Genomic DNA, 19,435 nt, shown 5'->3' with positions numbered 1-19,435 from the left:
GCCTCAGAAACCCAAGGAGGGGTAGCTATGAGTCGGGCCGACTCGAGGGCAGACAACAACAACATAGCTGTGAGTCAGGATCGACTCAATGGCAGTGAGTTTGGTTGTTTTTTTTCATAGCTAGTCTTTATCAGGAAGCTCTGGTAGCATAGTGCCCCTAAGGCACTTGACTGCTAACCAGAAGGCTTGTGATTCAAACCCACCAGCCACTCTCAGAAGGAAGGTTGGGCAATCTACTTCCGTAGTGATACTGCCTCGGAAACCCAAGGAGAGGTCATTATGAGTCAGATCTGACTCCACGGCAGTGGGTTAGATTTGGTTTATGTACTATATTGTAATAGTCATAATGGTGACCCTCATGAGTGTCTTCTCAAGGCTATCCAATGACAATTTTTGTAATAATGGAAATGTTCTATATCAGTGCTGTCCAATACAGTAGCTATTCTTTACATGTGAGTGTTCAGCTCATGTGACCGAAAAACTGAATTTTAAATTTTATTTAATTAAAATTTAAATAGCCATGTGTGACTAGTGGCTATTATACCAGACAACATTATCATTATCAAGGAAAGAATACATTATTTTTATTACAGAGCCAATGATTTGTGAGTGCTGTATATTTTGTTACATTTTAATTATCTAAAATTTATTTAATTCATGTGACATATATAAATTTATATAACTGTAAGTTAAGTGTATGCTAAATTACACAGAATTGCTCACTATTTTGGGTTTACTTTACTAGGATAAGGCACTTGACTGCTAACCAGAAGGCTGGCAGTTCAAACCCACCAGCCACTCCTCAGAAGGAAGATTAGACAATCTACTTCTGTAGTGATACTGCCTCGGAAACCCCAAGGAGGGGTTGCTGGGAGTCGGATCTGACTCGATGGCAGTGAGTTTGGTTTGGTTTGGTACTAAGAAAGTGATGTTAATTTTGAACAATGGGGGATGGGGAATGGTGCTCAGAAAAATGTTAGAAATTGTTTAGTGAGATTTTCGAGGAAAAAATTCTGGAGAAAAGTTTGGATATTGTGAGTAGTTCCTAAAATGTGTTACTATTTTTCTTTTCTGATTACAGGAAAGCAAAGGCTATGACTTTGAATCTGAAACAGACACAGAAACAATTGCAAAGCTTGTTAAGTATATGTATGACAATCGGGAAAGTCAAGATACCAGTTTTACTACATTGGTAGAGAGAGTCATCCAACAATTGGTATTAAACAACACTTTTTATTGTTATTTGAGTAAAAGTTTACAGAGCAAATTCATTTTCTATACAGCATTTCACATACATTTTGTCTCATGACATTGCAGTTTCCCACAGTACATCAGTTCTCTTCCCACTTCTTCCCCATAGTTACCTCTTCCCTGTATCCTTCCCTCGATGCATTCCTGCCCCCTGAGCTGTGTCTACCTGTGTATATACAACCCTTCTATTCTCCCATGATTGATTTCTTCAAGGAATGTTATCTACCTAATGTAAATGTTCAGCTCATATGTCTGTGTTTTTAAATATCACTTTTAAAGATAATTATTGCCAACATTAATTACAATGAACTTTCTTAAGTTTGATAAGAGGGAGCTATGCTATTTTCTTGAATAGTTTGGGCTTTTATAAAGTTAAAAACCATATATATATATATATGTATATATATATATATATAAAATTTATTTTGACTTGAGAGACTTTTTAACTTACTGCCCTCCTCCCCACCCCCAAATGTACTTTTTTCACTATAGTTTATTATCATGGGAATTAAAAGTTATTGAATCAAGCAATTTGTCTTAAAAACTGTGAATGTACACAGGCACATACACTAAAAACTATGCATGCACACAAGCACATACATAGCCCACACAAACATGTACATAATACACACAAAGAATTATCGCTTTTTTTGCTTCCTCCTTACCCTGCTGTCCTTTCCAAGCCAATTACATGACATGAGGGTAGTTTTAGAAAAATCCAGATTCTTTTGTCCGGGATAGTGTCTGCATGTCTCAATAGTCAACTCCTTGTTATTCTTTATGGGAACTTTTCCTTGGCCCTGCACCTCTGTAGAAAAGTATTTCCCAGTCCACCAAAAAAGCAGTATTCTTTTTGATCTCATCCCTTTTTCCCTGATTAAAGAGTAGAGAGATAGAGATCTGCAGAAGTCCAAGTACATAGTGATGCCCACATTCCCCTTTCTCACTCATAACTCTTGCCTTTCCATTTAAAAGCCTTTTATATCTCCTGCTAACATCCAACCCTCACCTCCTCCCTCCTCCCTCCTCCCAAGTCTTAAAATGTCTGCAGCTAAAGGAGGAATCAATGAGAATGGAGACAACAGAGGCCTGTTCCTTCCCTTTCCACAAGGCAGAGTATGTGCCTTCCCAGCTTTTCTCATTTCTAATAGGATTTCCTTTCTACTCGTTATATAATCCAGTTTGTGTTCTGTGGTGGTACCTTAACTTTCCTTCCTTCTTGTTTCTCTTTTATCCATTCCTTATCTCCTAGGGTCTATCCCTGAGAAGATATTTTGGTGTGCATGCTAATGTATGTGATTAATGTTAAGGTCAAAAGAATGGAAGTTATCAGTGTTATACAAGTACTAGGCCAATGAATGAGTTTTAGTTATTGAACTTGGGATCTTTTCTAATCCTGCCCACTTTTACTAATTCATAATGTGAGAGAGAAGGTATCTGTTGTGAAATGTTGGTAGCATGTACAAAGGTGACTCATAAACTCGTCTGTCATCTACATATTTGAAATAGACATATTTTGAAAGATGGTTTGGTTAAAAGAATGGAGTTTGGATACACCAGACTGAATATTTAGATTTGTTGAAAAAACGAGTGCAAAAGAACAGTGCATGAGCAAAAAATTTCTATGCTGAAGTCAGCATGTTTGAGACATTTCACTTTTGATAATTGATTATAATAAATACTGTTGAAACATTTTTTTTCCCCTCCTTAGGAAGGTGCTTTTGCACTTGTATTTAAAAGTGTTCATTTTCCTGGACAAGCAGTTGTCACAAGGTACATACAAATTTAATAATCACTAATAATTCTGTGTACTTTGAAACATTTGGGATATAAGTTTATTCATTATAAAAGACCGTATTTATTTTACGTGCTTTTTCTTGGCTATTTTACCACTTAAGAGAATCCTTTAATAAGCCAAATATGTTTTGGTATTTATAATTAATCTTTTGTCCATAGTGGAATATTATGGTTACTTTGTGAATTTAGATATTAAGTATTTTTCATAAGTTCAGGCCCAAAATACTAACTTTCTCCATATTTTTTGGAAACGTGTTTGGTCCCTAATACAAGCTTACTTCGGAGATATTGTAGGTTCAGTCCTAGACTACTGCAATAAAGTGAATATCGCAATAAAGCAAGTCACATGACTTTTTTTTATTTTTCCAGTGCACATGAGAGTTGTGTTTACACTATCCTATGTTCTGTTAGGGAGCTCTGGTGGCGTCGTGCCTAAGGCATTTGGCTGCTACCCAGAAGGCTGGAGGTTCAAACTCACCAGCCACTCCTCAGAAGGAAGGTTGGGCAGTCTACTTCCGTAGTGATACTGCTTCGGAAACCTAAGGAGGGGTCTCTGTGAGTCATATCTGACTCCACAGCAGTCAGTTTTTTATATTCTGTTAAGTGTGCAGTCCAAAAGCCCAAACCCACTGCCATTGAGTCAATTCTAGCTCATAGTAAGTCTATAGGACAGAGTAGAACTGTCCCTTAGAGTTTCCAAGGCTGTAAATCTTTATAGGAGCAGACTGCCTCATCTTTCTCCCACGGAGTAGCTGGTGAGTTTGAATTGCTGGCCTTTTGGTTAGCAGCCAAATACTTTAACCCACTATGCCATCAAAGTTCCTTAAGTGTGCAGTAGCCTTATGGAAAAGTTTGAAATACTGTGAGAGTTACCAAAATGGGAAACAGAGACACAGTGTGAGCACATGCTTTTGGGAAAATGGTGCTGATAAACTTGCTTGATGATGCAGGGTTGCCATAAACCTTCAATTTGTAACAAACAAAACCACAATATCTGGGAAGTGCAATAAAACAAAACATAATAAAAATGAAGTGGAATAAAACGAGGTATGCCTATACTTACATGAAGACACTTGGAGATATTATGGTCTCTTCTAAGGAAGGGCCCACGTTTATATTGAGTAAAATAATGTTGAATTGAATTGTAAATGGAGACAAAACTAATTTTCCCACAGGAGTAAGAATAGTCGGTTTACCTGATCAGTCAATAGATTCCTAGATGATTGTACCATCACTACATTTACTATAATATTTTAGCCTGAACATGAAATCCTTTTTTAACAGTGACAAAGCTTAAGGTTCAGTGAGAGAAAGGTATCTTTAGTCTGCTGGCAGGGTGATAAAGAAGAAATAGCTAAACATTCCTATAATGGGGTTCTGTGTACAATGAAAGAAGCTCTGGTAGTGTAGTGCCTAAGGCACTTGACTGCTAACCGGAAGGCTGGCAGTTCAAACCCACCAGCCATTCCTCAGAAGGAAAGTTGGGAATCTACTTCCATAGAGATACTGCCTTGAAACCCAAGAAGGGGTTGCTATGAGTTGGATCCAACTCGATGGCAGTGAGTTTGGTTTTTGGTTTATGTACAATCAAAAGAAAGATTCTGTTTAACATTAAAAATGAGGAAAATTTCAAATACATTGTTATAAAACGGGTTGTCAAGTTTTTCTGTAAAAAGCCAGATAGTAAATATTTTTAGGTTTTTTGGACCATAGGTACATGTAGCAACTACTTAACTTTGCTGTTGTAGTGTGAAAACATTTATAGACAGTAAGTAAATGGCTGTGTTCTAATAAAACTATTTATAAAAATAGGCAAAACCGGTCCTTGAGCCATAGTTTGCAAACTCCTGTTACAGGTATTTTTTTTTCAACTTATGTATTTCTTTTTTCATTTCTGGAGTATAACAGGAGGGAGATTTTAAGCATTATTTGAAAAATATTGCTTCAATAAATTTAAATTTCATCTCACTACATTATTTATAAAAATTGTTTAATTTTGTTCTTATAGACGGGGTAGCCCTCTGTTGATTGGTGTACGAAGTGAACATAAACTGTCTACTGATCACATTCCAATACTGTACAGAACAGGTAAAAACTATTCCTACATCATGCCATGGGGAAAATTTATGATTAAGTACAGTAGATAATAAAGAATTGTTCTCTTTACATTTGAATAAATGTCCCATTGGTCAGATCCACATTTATGTAGTTCTGTCTAGACTTGAAAAGGATTTGTGTTTGTGATTTCTCTGACTAGTAGACTTTTTTTCTGTTGTATATCCTTAGCTAGGACTCAGATTGGATCAAAATTCACACGGTGGGGATCACAGGGAGAAAGAGGTGGGAAATGCACTGTGCATGGATGGGGAGGAATCTTATCCTCTTTTGCTCAATCTTTACTAATTCATTGTTCTTGGAGTGAATGAATGTGCTGGGCCTCTAAAATTGTGCTTATTTTATGGGAAACATAGTTTGATATTATTTTTTCTAATTTGCAGAGTACATTTTGTCTGTCTGCTTTTGGCATTTAGAAAACTGCTTTTAATAATTTATTTCCTTAAAATCTCTGCAATTTGAGACAGTAGTTGAAATTGTAAAGTTTTTTTTTTTTTCTTTGTGTTAAAATCATGTAGGATAAATTATTAAAAATAGATGCTTAGATTAGAAAAACAGCATGATGTGCTAGGGTATGATAGATAGAACTAAGTGGTGTTTATTTAAAAAATGTAGGCTAACTTTTTTTTTCCTTTTCAATTGTAGCCTAGTTTTTAACCAAAATATATTTAAATGGTTTTTATTTTCTGCATTGCGTTTTACTTTATACATTTATGTCTGATATCTTGATTGGCTTTGTTTGAATTTGGAGTCATTTTTCTTTTTTTTTAAATGTTCATATTTGAAATTTACTTTTCTTTAGGACTTTCAGCTCTATAAACTCTGAATCACTTTATTGAGAAAAACAAAACAAAACAAAACCAGTATGCTGTTTACATTTATTTATTACTGAAAACTTTCCATGTAAAAGACAGGGAGTGGTAAATACAAGAAATTGAAGTTCATATTATTAAATGTATAATTTTTATTTTCTTGATAAAAATTTAGGAAAGTACTTGCAGTGTAGTCATTTTTAGATAGAGGCTGTATTCATTACTATATGTAGAGCAAAGTTATTTCCTTAAATAATTTTCAATCTTGAAATATTAGAATTGCTTATATTTCCCCTCTTTTTCCAGAAGGAAAGCTCATTTGCCCCTGATAATACAGAATTTGGATCCAGAGGATCAGATTCTGTTAATAATTCTGCTCGTGTATATATTATATATATATTATCTTGTGCATTTTCTTGGACTACTTTTAGAAATAATAAAAAAAAAATTGGCTGAGAGGAAAAATTAGTCATGAGATAGAACTTTCTGAGATAAGCTATTATGTTTTAGTAACTCTTACTTCTTTAGCTACTAGGTAGTAAATAATGTGTAGCTTGGTAAAGGTTAGTTGAAAACAAATAGATTAACATATTTATTAACGAGAATGTGTAAAGAGGAGAACACTGGACTAGCTTTCAGGCTTTTACTATTTTCTCTAAGTGTGCCCACTGACTGAATTTAGCTATGCCATCTTTCTGTAAGACAGGGGTGATAATAATAGTATTCCATATCAATCAGATATGATGAGATAATCAAGCTATGGGAAAATATTTTGTGGATAGTATGTGCCTTATAGATGTCAAATAATAATGTTCTTTCTATTTAAATGGACAGTGACATCTCAAATTATTTTAAAACACTTTATAATTAAATGTTACTCGAAGAATGACATAACCAATATTTGGAGGAAGCATATAATGAACTGCAACCTCATTAAAACATTTTATAGCCTAAGGTAATTGTATTTGTAAGTGCTGGGCTATCTTTTACCTATTTTTTAACTCAATTTTCCACAAACAGTAAATTCCCTCTTTTTGATGTATCATTTATACAAGTTTTGTCACAAGCAAACAGTTGTATAACCACCACCACAATCATGATACAGAACCATTCCATCCCCCTAAAAAGTTCCCTCATGCTCCCCTTTTGTAGTCAATCCTTGCTCCCATTCTCAGCCCTTTGCAAAAACTGATCTGTTTTCTCTTTCTATACTATTGCCTTTTCTAGGATGTCATCTTATACGTATTTTTTAAAATGTGGTACCTTCTCTGCTGTTGAATTTGGATGGGAAGAGTTATTTTGTTTTTATCCCCAAAGCACATCACATAATCACGGATGGTGGAGAACTTTGAGTATATATCTTTAAGACTAATTATTACCAAGTCTTTATAAACATTTATTTTAGAGGATAAGTACAATATGAGTTTTTACAAGTGTTTTTCTGATGAATTTCTGGCCACTGTGCCCATAGATTGTAAGAGTGACTGTATTCTTAATGTGCATGAAGGTGCCTCTTAGTGTCTAAGATATTTATATAGTCTTCAACTTGTAAATTTTTTCTTTATTTGGCTAATTTATCAAACTTTTTCAGTATGCTTTTCAGTTTTTCCTTTGATTTGACTTTCACTGTGAGTGAGCACAAAGGAAAGAAATATTCTTCATCAGTGACTTGACAGATTAAGTAGAGATGCTAGAATTCTAAAGTACCAGAATTAAGAGGATATTATCATTGCAAAAGGTCCATCCTTTTTCCTGACTTAAAAGAAGTGTAAGAAAGCACAGTTATAAAAGAGGAGTGGCTCTGGGTTTGTAATATTTTCAGTCTCTAGGAATAGTTGCCTCATATTCAGTATCTTGGTTAGAGTAGTGATAATTGTCTTTTTGTCTTGTTTTGTTTTTAAATGAGAGTTAATTTAGTCTACAGTTTGACTTATGGCAATGTGCTGTTGCAATCTAGAGAATTTTTGGTATACAATAATAAAAATGAATGTGCCCTTAGCCTTCATTTTATTTCTCATTGGACAATTTTGATACTTTTAATGTTATTTTTATTATAAGTTTAGCTACACAGACATATATATTAACTCCATAAAGTTTGACATAAAGTTAAATCAAGATTAGGCTATATATACTTAGGATTAAAAAAAGAGTGATAATAATCAATAATTTGACTTTTACCTGGAAAAATATTTTAAAAAATTAATACAACACTATTATCTGCCACAAATTTCTTGATAGTTGCTCTTTCACTCTACACATTTTGTCTGTTGTTGTTATTGGCTCATTGCATGGAAATAAGATACCTACCTAGCATTTTAAATTGCTGAAATTATTTTGTTTTGCTATTTTTTTTGTTGTTTTGTTCATTTGGTAGATAATAATGCATATTTTTATGTTGTCTATCATTTTCTGCATGTTTGTTGATTCATGTAAATTTTATGTGTAGGCAAAGACAAGAAAGGAAGTTGTAATCTCTCACGTGTGGATAGCACAACTTGCCTTTTCCCTGTTGAAGAAAAAGCAGTTGAGTATTACTTTGCTTCTGATGCAAGGTGAGCTTCCTTAGTTGATTCAAAGAGATGTTTTATAAAACTTTCTCATGCTACTGGAAACCAAGAAGTTATTTTGTATAAATTTAGTTATGTTTTGTAAAAGAATAGAATTTGTTTTTTCAATTAAAGAAATATAGATGTCCATTTTGGAGACAGGCTTCTAAGAATATCTTTTCTCTCAATTCAAAGCACATCAGTCAGTTTACCATGCACAGATGTAGTCCTTGAGACTTGTTCCAGAGTATTTGTATTTTGTTGTTATTCTCTTTTTTTAGGAGCCTCACTCAAATTTTGTGGACAGAAGAGATTTTAGATTGGAGGGTAGCAAAGTCCTCTGTCTTAGCATTTAACCAATTGTAGTATAGTTGCTAAACCACTGTGGTTTTAATCTATTGTGGAAACTTACATTTTAAATTCAGAAGCAATTTGAAGCATAATCATTAATTATGAAGGGAATAAAACTAGACTGACAAATTTTGAGAGAAAATGTCGTGTGATGTTTGGATACATTTATAAATGAAATAGCAGTAATAATGAGGTTAAAATGGAATCACTCAAATTTCCAGCAAGTATTTGAGTCATTCATTGTGCCTGAAAATATGAGGTATTAAAAATGAGAAAATGATGCAGTTTAGGGCTTCAAGGAATGTAATATCTTAGATAACAAGCATCACTGCTTTCTAATTTTTGCAGGTGTATAAAGCTATGTGTAGTCAGTGCTAAGATGTGTTGTCACCGTCATAAATTGGGTTTGTTACTGAGTTGAAGTTACGGGCTTAAATAAACTAAAAATTGCAGAAACAAGAATATCAGCCTGTTTTTAGTCATTCATGCATTTGTATTCAACACTATGATTCAAACTTTGTGTGCTAGGCTCAGGAGACAATTATGAATAAAAATACAAATATTACTTTCCTTTAAAGTGTTCAGAGACTAATGTTGTTGTTGTTGTTATGTGCTGTTGAGTCAGCCCCGACTCATAGCGACCCCTCCTTGGATTTCCGAGACAGTATCACTACAGAAGTTGATTGCCCAACCTTCCTCCCGAGGAGTGGCTGGTAGGTTTGAACCGCCAGCCTTCTGGTTAACAGTCTAGTGCCTTAGGCACTATGCTACCAGAGCTCCCCAGAGACTAATGAGGGAGGTAAATTTTAGTTAATAATAACACAAACACATGTAGACGTCTAACTGTGACAAGAGCTATAGAATGCCTATAGCAAGATGATTTAGCCTCCTGTGAGTAAACTTCTTGAAGGGAACGATCCCTTTAATGGTGGGAGATGAGGAATTAATTGGGTGAAGAGGAGGTGGGAAGAGCATTCATTCTATTAAGATAGATTAGTTTGTGAGATCTTGGAATGGGTGTGAGTGTGCCTAGAATAGAGCAAGAAAGAGTGTGGTGGGAGATGAGCAAGAAAGAGGGTCACATTAAGGCATTTTACTGTTTTCCTGTGAGTTGAAGGGAAGCTATCACATAGTTTTTGGATAAGGGAGAAATGTTGATTAGAGTGTTTTTTAGATGAGCTCTATTTTGGCAATCCAAAAACAGCCTGGAGACATCATTGTCTGCCCTCCTCAAATTTCATGAGGCAAAGAGTATCACCATCAGCATCAGTGGCCCAAGCCTGGTTCCCATGAAGTGGAGGTCTGACATGCCACCCCCGTCCAACTTTCTTGCCAGTTCTGACACCAGCTATCTCTTCTTCCACGACACTGTACTGTGCTGGGTTTGATAATCTGTTGCAGTGTCCACACAGAACTCAAAGACAATACTCATGATGATGGGGTTTATTAGGGAAGTAACAGGTTATAGTGCAGATTCAGGAATGCTCAGGATACAATTACTTGATCAGAACAGTCTCCCCTCGTCTGTGCCTGTAGGTGCACCTCTCTTTGACCCTCAGCCTCTCCACCTGGCCTCTGGCCTCTGCCCTCTTGAGCAAGTGTTACAAATCTCTTTTACCTCTGTGAATGGGTGCCCAGAGAGGCACCCCACTCTGCCAGCAAACCTCCTGGCTGAAGGCACTCAGATTTCTTGCTCCATGGCTGGGAAGGCCACCACTCTGTCTTGTGCCAGTCTCTTGGTTCTCCTGCCTCTTCTGCCACCATTTCTTGCTGTCTCAGTACAGTGTTACAGCTCTTTGATGGGTTGAGGAGGTTCAGGGCAGGGATCTTAGGTCCAAAGGACATACTCTACTCCTGGCTCTTCTTTTTTGATGATAGTGAGTTCTGCCTTTGTGCCTCTAGGATGACTCATCTTAAGCCTAGCAAGATGGAAAACTGACCAATCTCAATGTTCTGTATACCTTCTATACACCTTATTTGCACAGTTCCATCCCCACAAGGATGCCATGTACATTATTTACATTATTAATAAGCTATCTAATCTCTTTGGTAGACCATAAGCACCTAACATTTGTGTAATCCCACCTAGTCATCTGGTGGGAGTCACAAAGACCATGGCTAGAAGAGCCCTTTTAAGTAATTCACTGCACACAGGTAGTAATGGAGAATGGATAGAGCAAGATTGAGAGAACAAGTTAGGAAGTTGGACAAGTTTGGAGGTTGCTGCAGTATTTCAGCTGACAGCTGATGGTAGCTTGAACTAGTTTGTGGTGGTGGACATAGAGAGAAGCTTTGAGACATACTTAGAAGTTAAAATGGAAAGACTTGGCAATAGAATTTGTAATAGAATTCTTCTTAAAGAGGAAATAGCCATGCTTTTGATAAGCTCTAATTTAATTTGGTTTAGGTTACTGTGCAGAGATTCCTTTATTCATTGTCATGGTGACTATCCTCCTCACCTTACTTACTTACTTACTCCTGTAAGGATTGCAGTTGATAACTTGAATGTTCACTGTCCTTTATAGTCTTGTAGAACAAATATGGCTATCAGTGGAGCCCAGTTATCTTTTAAAAGTCTTGCAGTGTACTACGAAAAACATTAATTTGTTTTTAGTTTAGTAAACATTTATTGGGCATATGTTGTGTACCAGTGATCATGCTGAGTATTATAAATTCTAAGAAGAATGAGAGATGGTCCCTGGTCCCTGGGCTGGGATGCTTACATGTATCTGCTCATCCTAGGTTTTCTCTCTCAGATTACAAATGAATAAAGTTGTGAGCTTTAACTTCCCCAGAACTTTCAGGCATTTGCCTGATACTTTATGTGGTTAAAGGCAGAGGCGAGAGTAAAGTACTAACTAGTCTTGTTCCTGGAATTTCTGTCTAGGCTTTTGTCATGGAAATTTGTATACCTTGCCAAGATGAGTTTGAGATGGACAATCTGTGGTCATAAAATGTCCATAACTTGTTTATGGCTGAACCAGTTTTTTAAGAAACTGTCCTTTTATCAAGACTATCTCGTATAACAGGCCACGTTCAGCTCTGCTTTCTACCTCAGAAATCATTCTGTATTTGTACCCTTTCTCTGTTTACTCTTCTTTCAGAGAAAGACATACTTCTTACAGTCAAAACTAATCCTTCCTCTGTGTTTGGTTTGGTCTCCATCTTTTTGTTTCTAAACAAACTCATTTCTCCTTTATTTTAAGAAACAGAGCCTAAAGTTTTCTGTATAATACTATTCTAGACATTTCCCACTTTTCCCTTGTTATTACAGAATTTTTTTGAAGAATGGATTATATTCATATGTATCTTTCTTTTTTTTTCTTTTGTGCCTAAGCACTCCAGTTTGCCTCTCACCTCCAGACCTTTCTGTTTCTTCTATTTCTATTTATTATGCTTTTGCTTTGCTCTATCTTGGCTTAGCTCACTCCTACTTTTAAATATATATATATCTATATATCTATATTTTTTTTACCACTATCTTTTTTATTTATTTGTAAAAAAAAATTTATTGTGATGTGGGTGCAGATTTACAAAGCAGATTCATTTTATATACAACAGTTCATGCACATTTGGTTTCACAGCCCCAATTACGATCCCCAGCCATTAAAAGCTCTCCCCTCATCTCCCTGTCACAGTCCCTTCCCTGTACCCTTCTGATCTGTGCATTCCTATGTGTTCAGCTTACCCTCTATGCAAATGCTGCCCTTCTGATGGCTTGTGGTTGATTGATCTAGGGGGTGCATCATACTTGTATGTTTCTTTTACCACTCAAGTTTCTTACTTCTCTGAGGTCACCAAACCAAACCAAATCTGTTGCCATTGAGTTGCTTCTGACTCATAGCAACTTCATGTGTTACAGAGTAGAACTTCTCCATATGGTTCCTGGCTGTAATCTTTACAGAAGCAAATCACCAGATCTTTCTTCCATGGAGTCACTGGTTAGGTTCAAACCACCAACCTTTAGGTTAGCAGCCAATTGACTGCAAACTACTTGCATCACCCAGGTTCCTCTGAGGTCACCAGTGACCTTTAAATCAGTGGTGACCCCATTTTTCTTTAAATATTGTCAGCATTTGTCACTATTGGTTATCTCTGATTTTCTCTGAATTCTACCAGATTTCTCCACTTTTTAAATTGATCTTTATCAATAAATGCTTCAAGTCTTTTTCACTTTCAGGAAGCAAGGTTGTGTTTTTTGCATATGGTAGATTTTTAATGAGTCTTCCACTAATCCTTTTTCATATAGTCCATCTTCTTGGATTCAATAAGTTTGGTGAAAGAATACAACCCTGACACGTAACTTTCTTGATTCCTATAGACACTTCATACTCAACTCACCTAAAGTTAATATGTTATATTTCACTAGGAGCTCTTCTTCCTGTTATCAAAAATATAGCTTATTTTGGTCAGGAGAATCTCCTTGTTTTTCCACTCAGGGTTATTTCAAGGATCAAGTCTTTCAGGAAGCCTATTCTTATTCCACACATAATTTTATCCTTTTCTGAGCCTGAATAATGGTTAATCTCTTACTTTCCCAGATATTGTAGGTATTTGTGTTTCTGTCTTACATATTCCCTACAGTGTTTTCCATGAAGCCACAGAGACTTGTTCATCATTGTGTCCCATCACGTTAGTCAGTAAAAATTATTTTAAGAAATTAAATAAAACTTAATTAAAAGTAAATGGTAGCATTAGACTTTTAATTGATGCTGCCAGTTGAATGTAATGTTTCATACATTGTATTTGGAAGATGAATGAATGAATCTATACCTTCACAAATAGTGCAAGATGATAGAGTTATGTATTTCACTTTGGTCCTTCTGTCCAAGTGATAGATTGATCTGTAATAATCATCTTTGGTTATTGGTTGTAATATCTCCTTAAACATTTTATAGTGCTGTCATAGAGCACACCAATCGCGTCATCTTTCTCGAAGATGATGATGTCGCAGCAGTGGTGGATGGCCGTCTTTCTATCCATCGAATTAAACGAACTGCAGGAGATCACCCTGGACGAGCTGTGCAAACCCTCCAGATGGAACTGCAGCAGATCATGAAGGGTGAAAGTTTTTGTCATGTTGTATCTTGGTTTTCCTTGGTATCTACCTCCTATCCTACTGTATGAATCTGGTAACACATGCTGGGTAAAATCTTCCATTTTTGCTGAAAGAATAAACCCTAGGAGGGGGATGATCCGTAAGAGAAAGTATCTGATGATCTTATATCAATAGTTCTCCTTCAAACTAATTAGTGACTTATTTTTATTTTTTAAAAAGAAATTAAATCTTTGACATTCTTAAGATACTTTATAAACATAAATACAGTTTTTGTTCTGTTCCTTATTTTTCTGTTATCCTTTTTGTGCTTCAGTTTTCTCATGTGTGAAATAGGGGTAATAGGACCTACCTTATTAATGCTGTTTTAAGGATTAAGAGAGCTAATATATGTAAAGCATTTGGAGCAATGTCTGACACACTTAGTAAAGCCTACATGATGTTTGCTGCTATTAACTGTTATGATTATAGTTCTCCTCCTTTCCTGATGGAGTTGTAGTAGGAAGAAACGCTAATGTTTATTGCATATCTATATGTATATCTATTAGATGTCAATTTCCTTACTATCTTTTATTATTATTGTTATGATTTGGGTGGAAGTTTACAGAGCAAATTCATTTTCCAGACAACAGTTCATTCATATTTTATTTCATGACATTGATTGCAATCCCCATAATGTAACAACTCTCTTCCCACTTCTCCCTGTAGTTACCTTTTCCCTGAATCCTTTCCTGTGCATTCCTGCCCTCTGAGCTATCTCCCTGTGCAAATACTGTCCTTCTGATCTTCCATGATTGATTGTTCTAAGGCATGTACCTACCTGGTATAAATATTCACCTTATATGCATATCTGTTGTTTGACTGGAAGCCACAGGAGTGAGTTCAATTCCAGGCCTGAAGGTTGACTAGGGGCCATAGGCTTGGGGGTTTCACCACCAGTCTCTATCAGATCAGTAAGCCCAGTCTTTTTTATGATTAAGAGTTTTGTTCCACATTTTCCCCCCTCTATCCAAATCTCCTACACTGATCACTTTCCAAGTGGTTGACAGTGGTAGCTGGGCACTGTCTGTTTTTTCTGGTCTTATGGTCATGTAGGCTGAGGTTCACACGGTCCACTATCCCCTTGGACTAATTGTTTCCATGCATCTTTGGTTTTCTTCATTCTTCTTTGTTAGGAATGAGAAGAGACCAATTGTTGCATCTAGATGGTTTCTTGCAAGCTTTTAAGACCTTAGTTGCTACTTACCAAATAGGATGCAGAACAATGTTTTTTGTGTAGTATGTTATGCCAATGGTGCTCGATGTCCTCTGTGACCATGGTCTCAAGCCCACAGGTCCAACAACTCTCTTCCTCAAGGTGGTTGAATGTGGCTAAGAAGTTATCATAACTGCCCCCCTGTTAGTTCTACTTATATGGACATTATTACAGCACATACAAATATATATGTAGAAATACTGCCTGCCAAACTTATATATGGTCATGGGTATATTCCCTTTTGTCTAAACATAACCTAATCATTTAGGGTGTCTACCTATGTATCTACCCATAGATTAATGTTTGTTATTACTGATAATGCAGTATTGTATATGTAAAAGAATTTATCTTTGTTGTCTGTACCTCTCATGCACCTCTCTGTGTTTCTTTGCTATCTTAATTCATACTACAATCCTGTGAAGTAGCTGCTATTCTTGTTTTACAGATTAAGTAATTTCTCCACAATCACTTAGCTAGTAAAGGGTAGAACCATGACTTGAACCTACATTTGACTCCAAAACTTAAGCTTGCCCCACTCCCCTGTTTTGCTGTAACTGCATATTATAGCCATAAAGTTAATAAAAGTGATTTTCCCTCATTTCTCTTCATGTTGGGTAAAATGTATTGAACAGATCTTTTAAGCAGTCATATATGAATGTTGTTCTATGTCACATGACCTTTTTTCACTTTACTAAGATTAATTAAAGGAAATAGATTTTTAGTTATGTAAAATTTCTTTTCCTATTCTTTGGTTTATTTTCCTTTTAATGATACAATCTATGTTATTTTAGGCAACTTCAGTTCATTTATGCAGAAGGAAATTTTTGAGCAGCCAGAATCAGTTGTAAACACAATGAGAGGAAGAGTCAACTTTGATGACTATACTGGTAATTACAAGTGAATTATTTTATTATTACAAAGTCTCCTGTGGGGTTGCCTTTGAGAACCTGAAAGTTCATTAACCTTTTTAGCCTTGTGGCACAAGTATAGCTGTCAGCCATTAGTGGAGCCCAGCCATCTTTTAAAAGTTCTTAAGTGTACCACTAAAAACCTTAACTTCTTTTCAGTTCGGTAGACATTTATTTGATATTTGAGTACCAGGGACTGTGTGAATCCTAAGAAGAATGAGATTTGGTTCCTGTGTTGTTGGGAAGCTTACATGTATCTGTTCAGCTTAGGTTCTCTTAGTTTATAAATGAGTAAAGATGTGAACTTCCCCAGAAACCTTTTAAGTATTTGCCTGATGCCTTATAAAATAACTTCTGTCCTCATCTACATTTTAAAGGTCGAGGTGAGGGTTCAGTAATAGTCTGGAAATTCTGTCTAGACCTTGTGGCAGTTTGTGTACCTTGTTGAGAGGAATTTAAGATCAATAGTCTTAAATCATAATATAGCCATAAACTGTTGCTGAATTCTTTTCTTTTTCTTTTTTTTTTTTGGTAAATCACTCTTCACTGCTCTTTCATCATCACCAGTGTGATGAATAGTTTAAGAAACAAGGTTTGCGTTAAGCTTCTCAGGAATTAGTTTTTTTAAGACAATACTGGTATACAAAAATCTTTTTTTACTAAATCTGTGTCATGTGTATAGTATTAAGTATCTTCTTCATATCACATCCTGCTAATTGATAGAAAATTATTTCTCTGAATAAATACAGGCTTTATATCTTCCTTTTTTTTTTTTTTTTTTGAGCCGCATTAGCCTCTCAGTAGAGATTTGTGGAAGGCTGAATTATGAATTGAATAACCAGTGTGTGCAGAGCACAATGCTGAACATGGTTAAGCTGTCAGGTCTGGAGTCCTTATCGAAATTTCAGGTTTCTTGAAATTACCTCTAACAAACCGAGGACAAAGACCAAATTACTTTGGTTTAAGTTAAATCTTGAAACCCGACAGCAGGTCTTAGTCTCCAGTCAGACTTGGGAATTTTTGAGTATAGAACTGTGGGAGCCACTCAGTGCCTTAAGTAGTGTATTTATTACTTGATGGGTACTCAATGAATATTAATGGACTAATTAAATGATTTACTCGTGGAGTGGATATGGACAATAGGAGCAATCAATAATGACTCCTAGGTTTTTGACTGGAGCCACTGGGTAAATGGTGATAGCATTTACTGAGATGAGAAATACACAAGTGAGTCTATATTGTGTACAGAGCATGTTCTTGGCATCGTACAGGAAATGAAGATAACTAAGATAATTTTTCCCAGGCAGGTTTATCAAGATATAATTTAGATACAATAAATCATACCCTTTTCAGTGTATAGTTTAAAGACAAATCTCCACAACATAATCATAATCCTAACTTCCCATAATGGTCAAGATGTAGAACAGTTCCATAATTCCAAAAATTTCCTTGCCCTCCTTTGTACTCAATTCCTTCCCAACCCCAGCCATTTAAAATGACTAAACAAGGTAGAATGTGATAAATACTGTATTGTGTGGGTATGTAAGGTTAATTACAAGTTTGAGGGTATAATTATTTTGACATACTTGATTTTTCAAAACTATCAAGAACTGTTCTTTTTTTATGTATGTGTGGTGAAAATATATACACAACAAAACATACTCCCATTCAACAGTTTCTACATGTACAGTTCAGTGACATTAGTTACATTCTCCAGGCTGTATCATCATTCTATCTCTACTCAAATTATTTCACCCGTTAACTCTGATTCACTGCTTCCTAAACTTCTCATCTATGCTTTAGAGTTACTATTGTTGAGAAATACTCTTCTTAAGAAGAATGTAAGTTCTTTATAAGGTCATTATTGTTTGCCACGTTGGTAATGGGTGCTCCAGAAAAGTGATTGCCTATTTCGTATGATTCTTTTGTGATTAATTATATACATACACTTTTATTTCAGTGAATTTGGGTGGTTTGAAGGATCACATTAAGGAGATCCAGAGGTGTCGGCGTTTGATTCTTATTGCATGTGGAACAAGTTATCATGCTGGTGTAGCAGTAAGTTGCTTCTTAACATTTTAATTGAGTGTTATGTTGGGTATTAGGAAATATCTGCAAACAAATACCATGTAAAACTGTCTTTTGTTAAAATACCCTGTTCTTTTTTCATGTTTATAATAATAAAAATCAAGAAGGTTGAGGGAGAAATTTTAATAGCTGCTTGGAATTATTTATCAGTGGAAGATCTGCTCTAGAAAAGTCCTTAGATTATCAGATATACCACCTGAAACTGACTTCATGAAAAGCAGAGTGTGGAGATATTTTGGGGAGTTTTGGGAGCCTCCTAGACATTAGTCTAGGGAGGAGTCCTGCTTCTATAGAGCAGTCATTGGGTTTTCCTTACCATTGTTCACTTGCTCCAGACAGATGGCAGTAATGAACATGAACTTTAGTAGGAGTTTGCGTGGTAGGTCCCTGTCTGCAAAGAGATGAAGGCTGCTCTTTATCAGGCTCTTCCAGTGTTAATTTGGAAGCTGAAGTTCTGAATTAAGGACGTTTATTGATTGTTAGTACAGAAGTATAGAAATGTAGGGGTCTTTAGTGCAGTAAAGGAGTTCTGGTGGTGTGGTGCTTAAAGCATTCAGGTGCTAACCATGAAACGGTTGGCAATTGAAATTCACCAGCCACTCCATGGGAGAAAGATGAGATAGTCTACTTCGATTAAGATTACAATCTTGGAAGCCCTGTGGGGCAGTTCTACTCTGTGCTATAGCATCTCTATGAGTTACAGTTGAGTTGATGGTGGTGGGTTTGGTTTGGTTTTGGTTTAGTCCAGTAAATCTCACCCACATGTAGCTTCTTTATGAAGATACAGTTTATGTGCCGTGATGTCGTCTCTCATAAGTAAAGTACAGAAGACCATCACACGCTGTTTATACTATTTGAGATGAATTCCCCAAACTGATGACATGTTTTTCTTTGTTGGGGCATAATTATTTTCTTAACAGTTGTAGGAGGCAGTCATTTAGTGAGTGAAACTTGCTGGTCACCCAGCTCTTGTATTTCAGCAAAGCATAAGTTTTCTGTAAAGCCTTTTTTTGCCTTTATGAAAAAAACTTCTGAAAAGAAAATGTATGTAGTATTGAGTGGAAGAGTCTTGGTGATATTTTTGAGCATGGAGAAGAAGAATGAATTAAAGATATTAGTGTAAATTAAAGAAAGGACTGGCTAGTTCAGTGGTGGTTTGACCTAGTACTGAATGAGAACTCCGTTCAGAAACAAAAATAATTGATGGTGTTATTTGATTGTTTAGTACAGTGCAAAGCCTGAATTTTTGGGTGGAA

At 35.8% G+C, this 19,435-nt stretch overlaps 1 protein-coding gene across 1 annotated transcript in view; it reads left to right on the top strand.

Annotated features, from left to right (window-relative positions):
• GFPT1 (glutamine--fructose-6-phosphate transaminase 1) overlaps positions 1-19,435 on the top strand; it is an 87,210-nt gene that overhangs the window by 49,729 nt on the left and 18,046 nt on the right. The window contains exons 7-14 of the mRNA XM_007940086.2: positions 1,082-1,216; positions 2,963-3,024; positions 5,057-5,136; positions 5,335-5,388; positions 8,422-8,527; positions 13,771-13,934; positions 15,975-16,070; positions 18,052-18,149. Coding sequence (XP_007938277.2) covers positions 1,082-1,216; positions 2,963-3,024; positions 5,057-5,136; positions 5,335-5,388; positions 8,422-8,527; positions 13,771-13,934; positions 15,975-16,070; positions 18,052-18,149 — 795 coding nt within the window. The remainder of the gene's footprint in view (positions 1-1,081; positions 1,217-2,962; positions 3,025-5,056; positions 5,137-5,334; positions 5,389-8,421; positions 8,528-13,770; positions 13,935-15,974; positions 16,071-18,051; positions 18,150-19,435) is intronic.

The sequence above is a fragment of the Orycteropus afer genome, unplaced genomic scaffold (assembly GCF_000298275.1).
Source record: "Orycteropus afer afer isolate SDZICR_OR568_19922 unplaced genomic scaffold, OryAfe1.0 scaffold00065, whole genome shotgun sequence".
Classification (NCBI taxonomy): Eukaryota; Metazoa; Chordata; class Mammalia; order Tubulidentata; family Orycteropodidae; genus Orycteropus; species Orycteropus afer.
The sequence above is the reverse complement of the archived record's forward strand: the minus strand, read 5'-3'. Positions and strand labels throughout refer to the sequence as shown.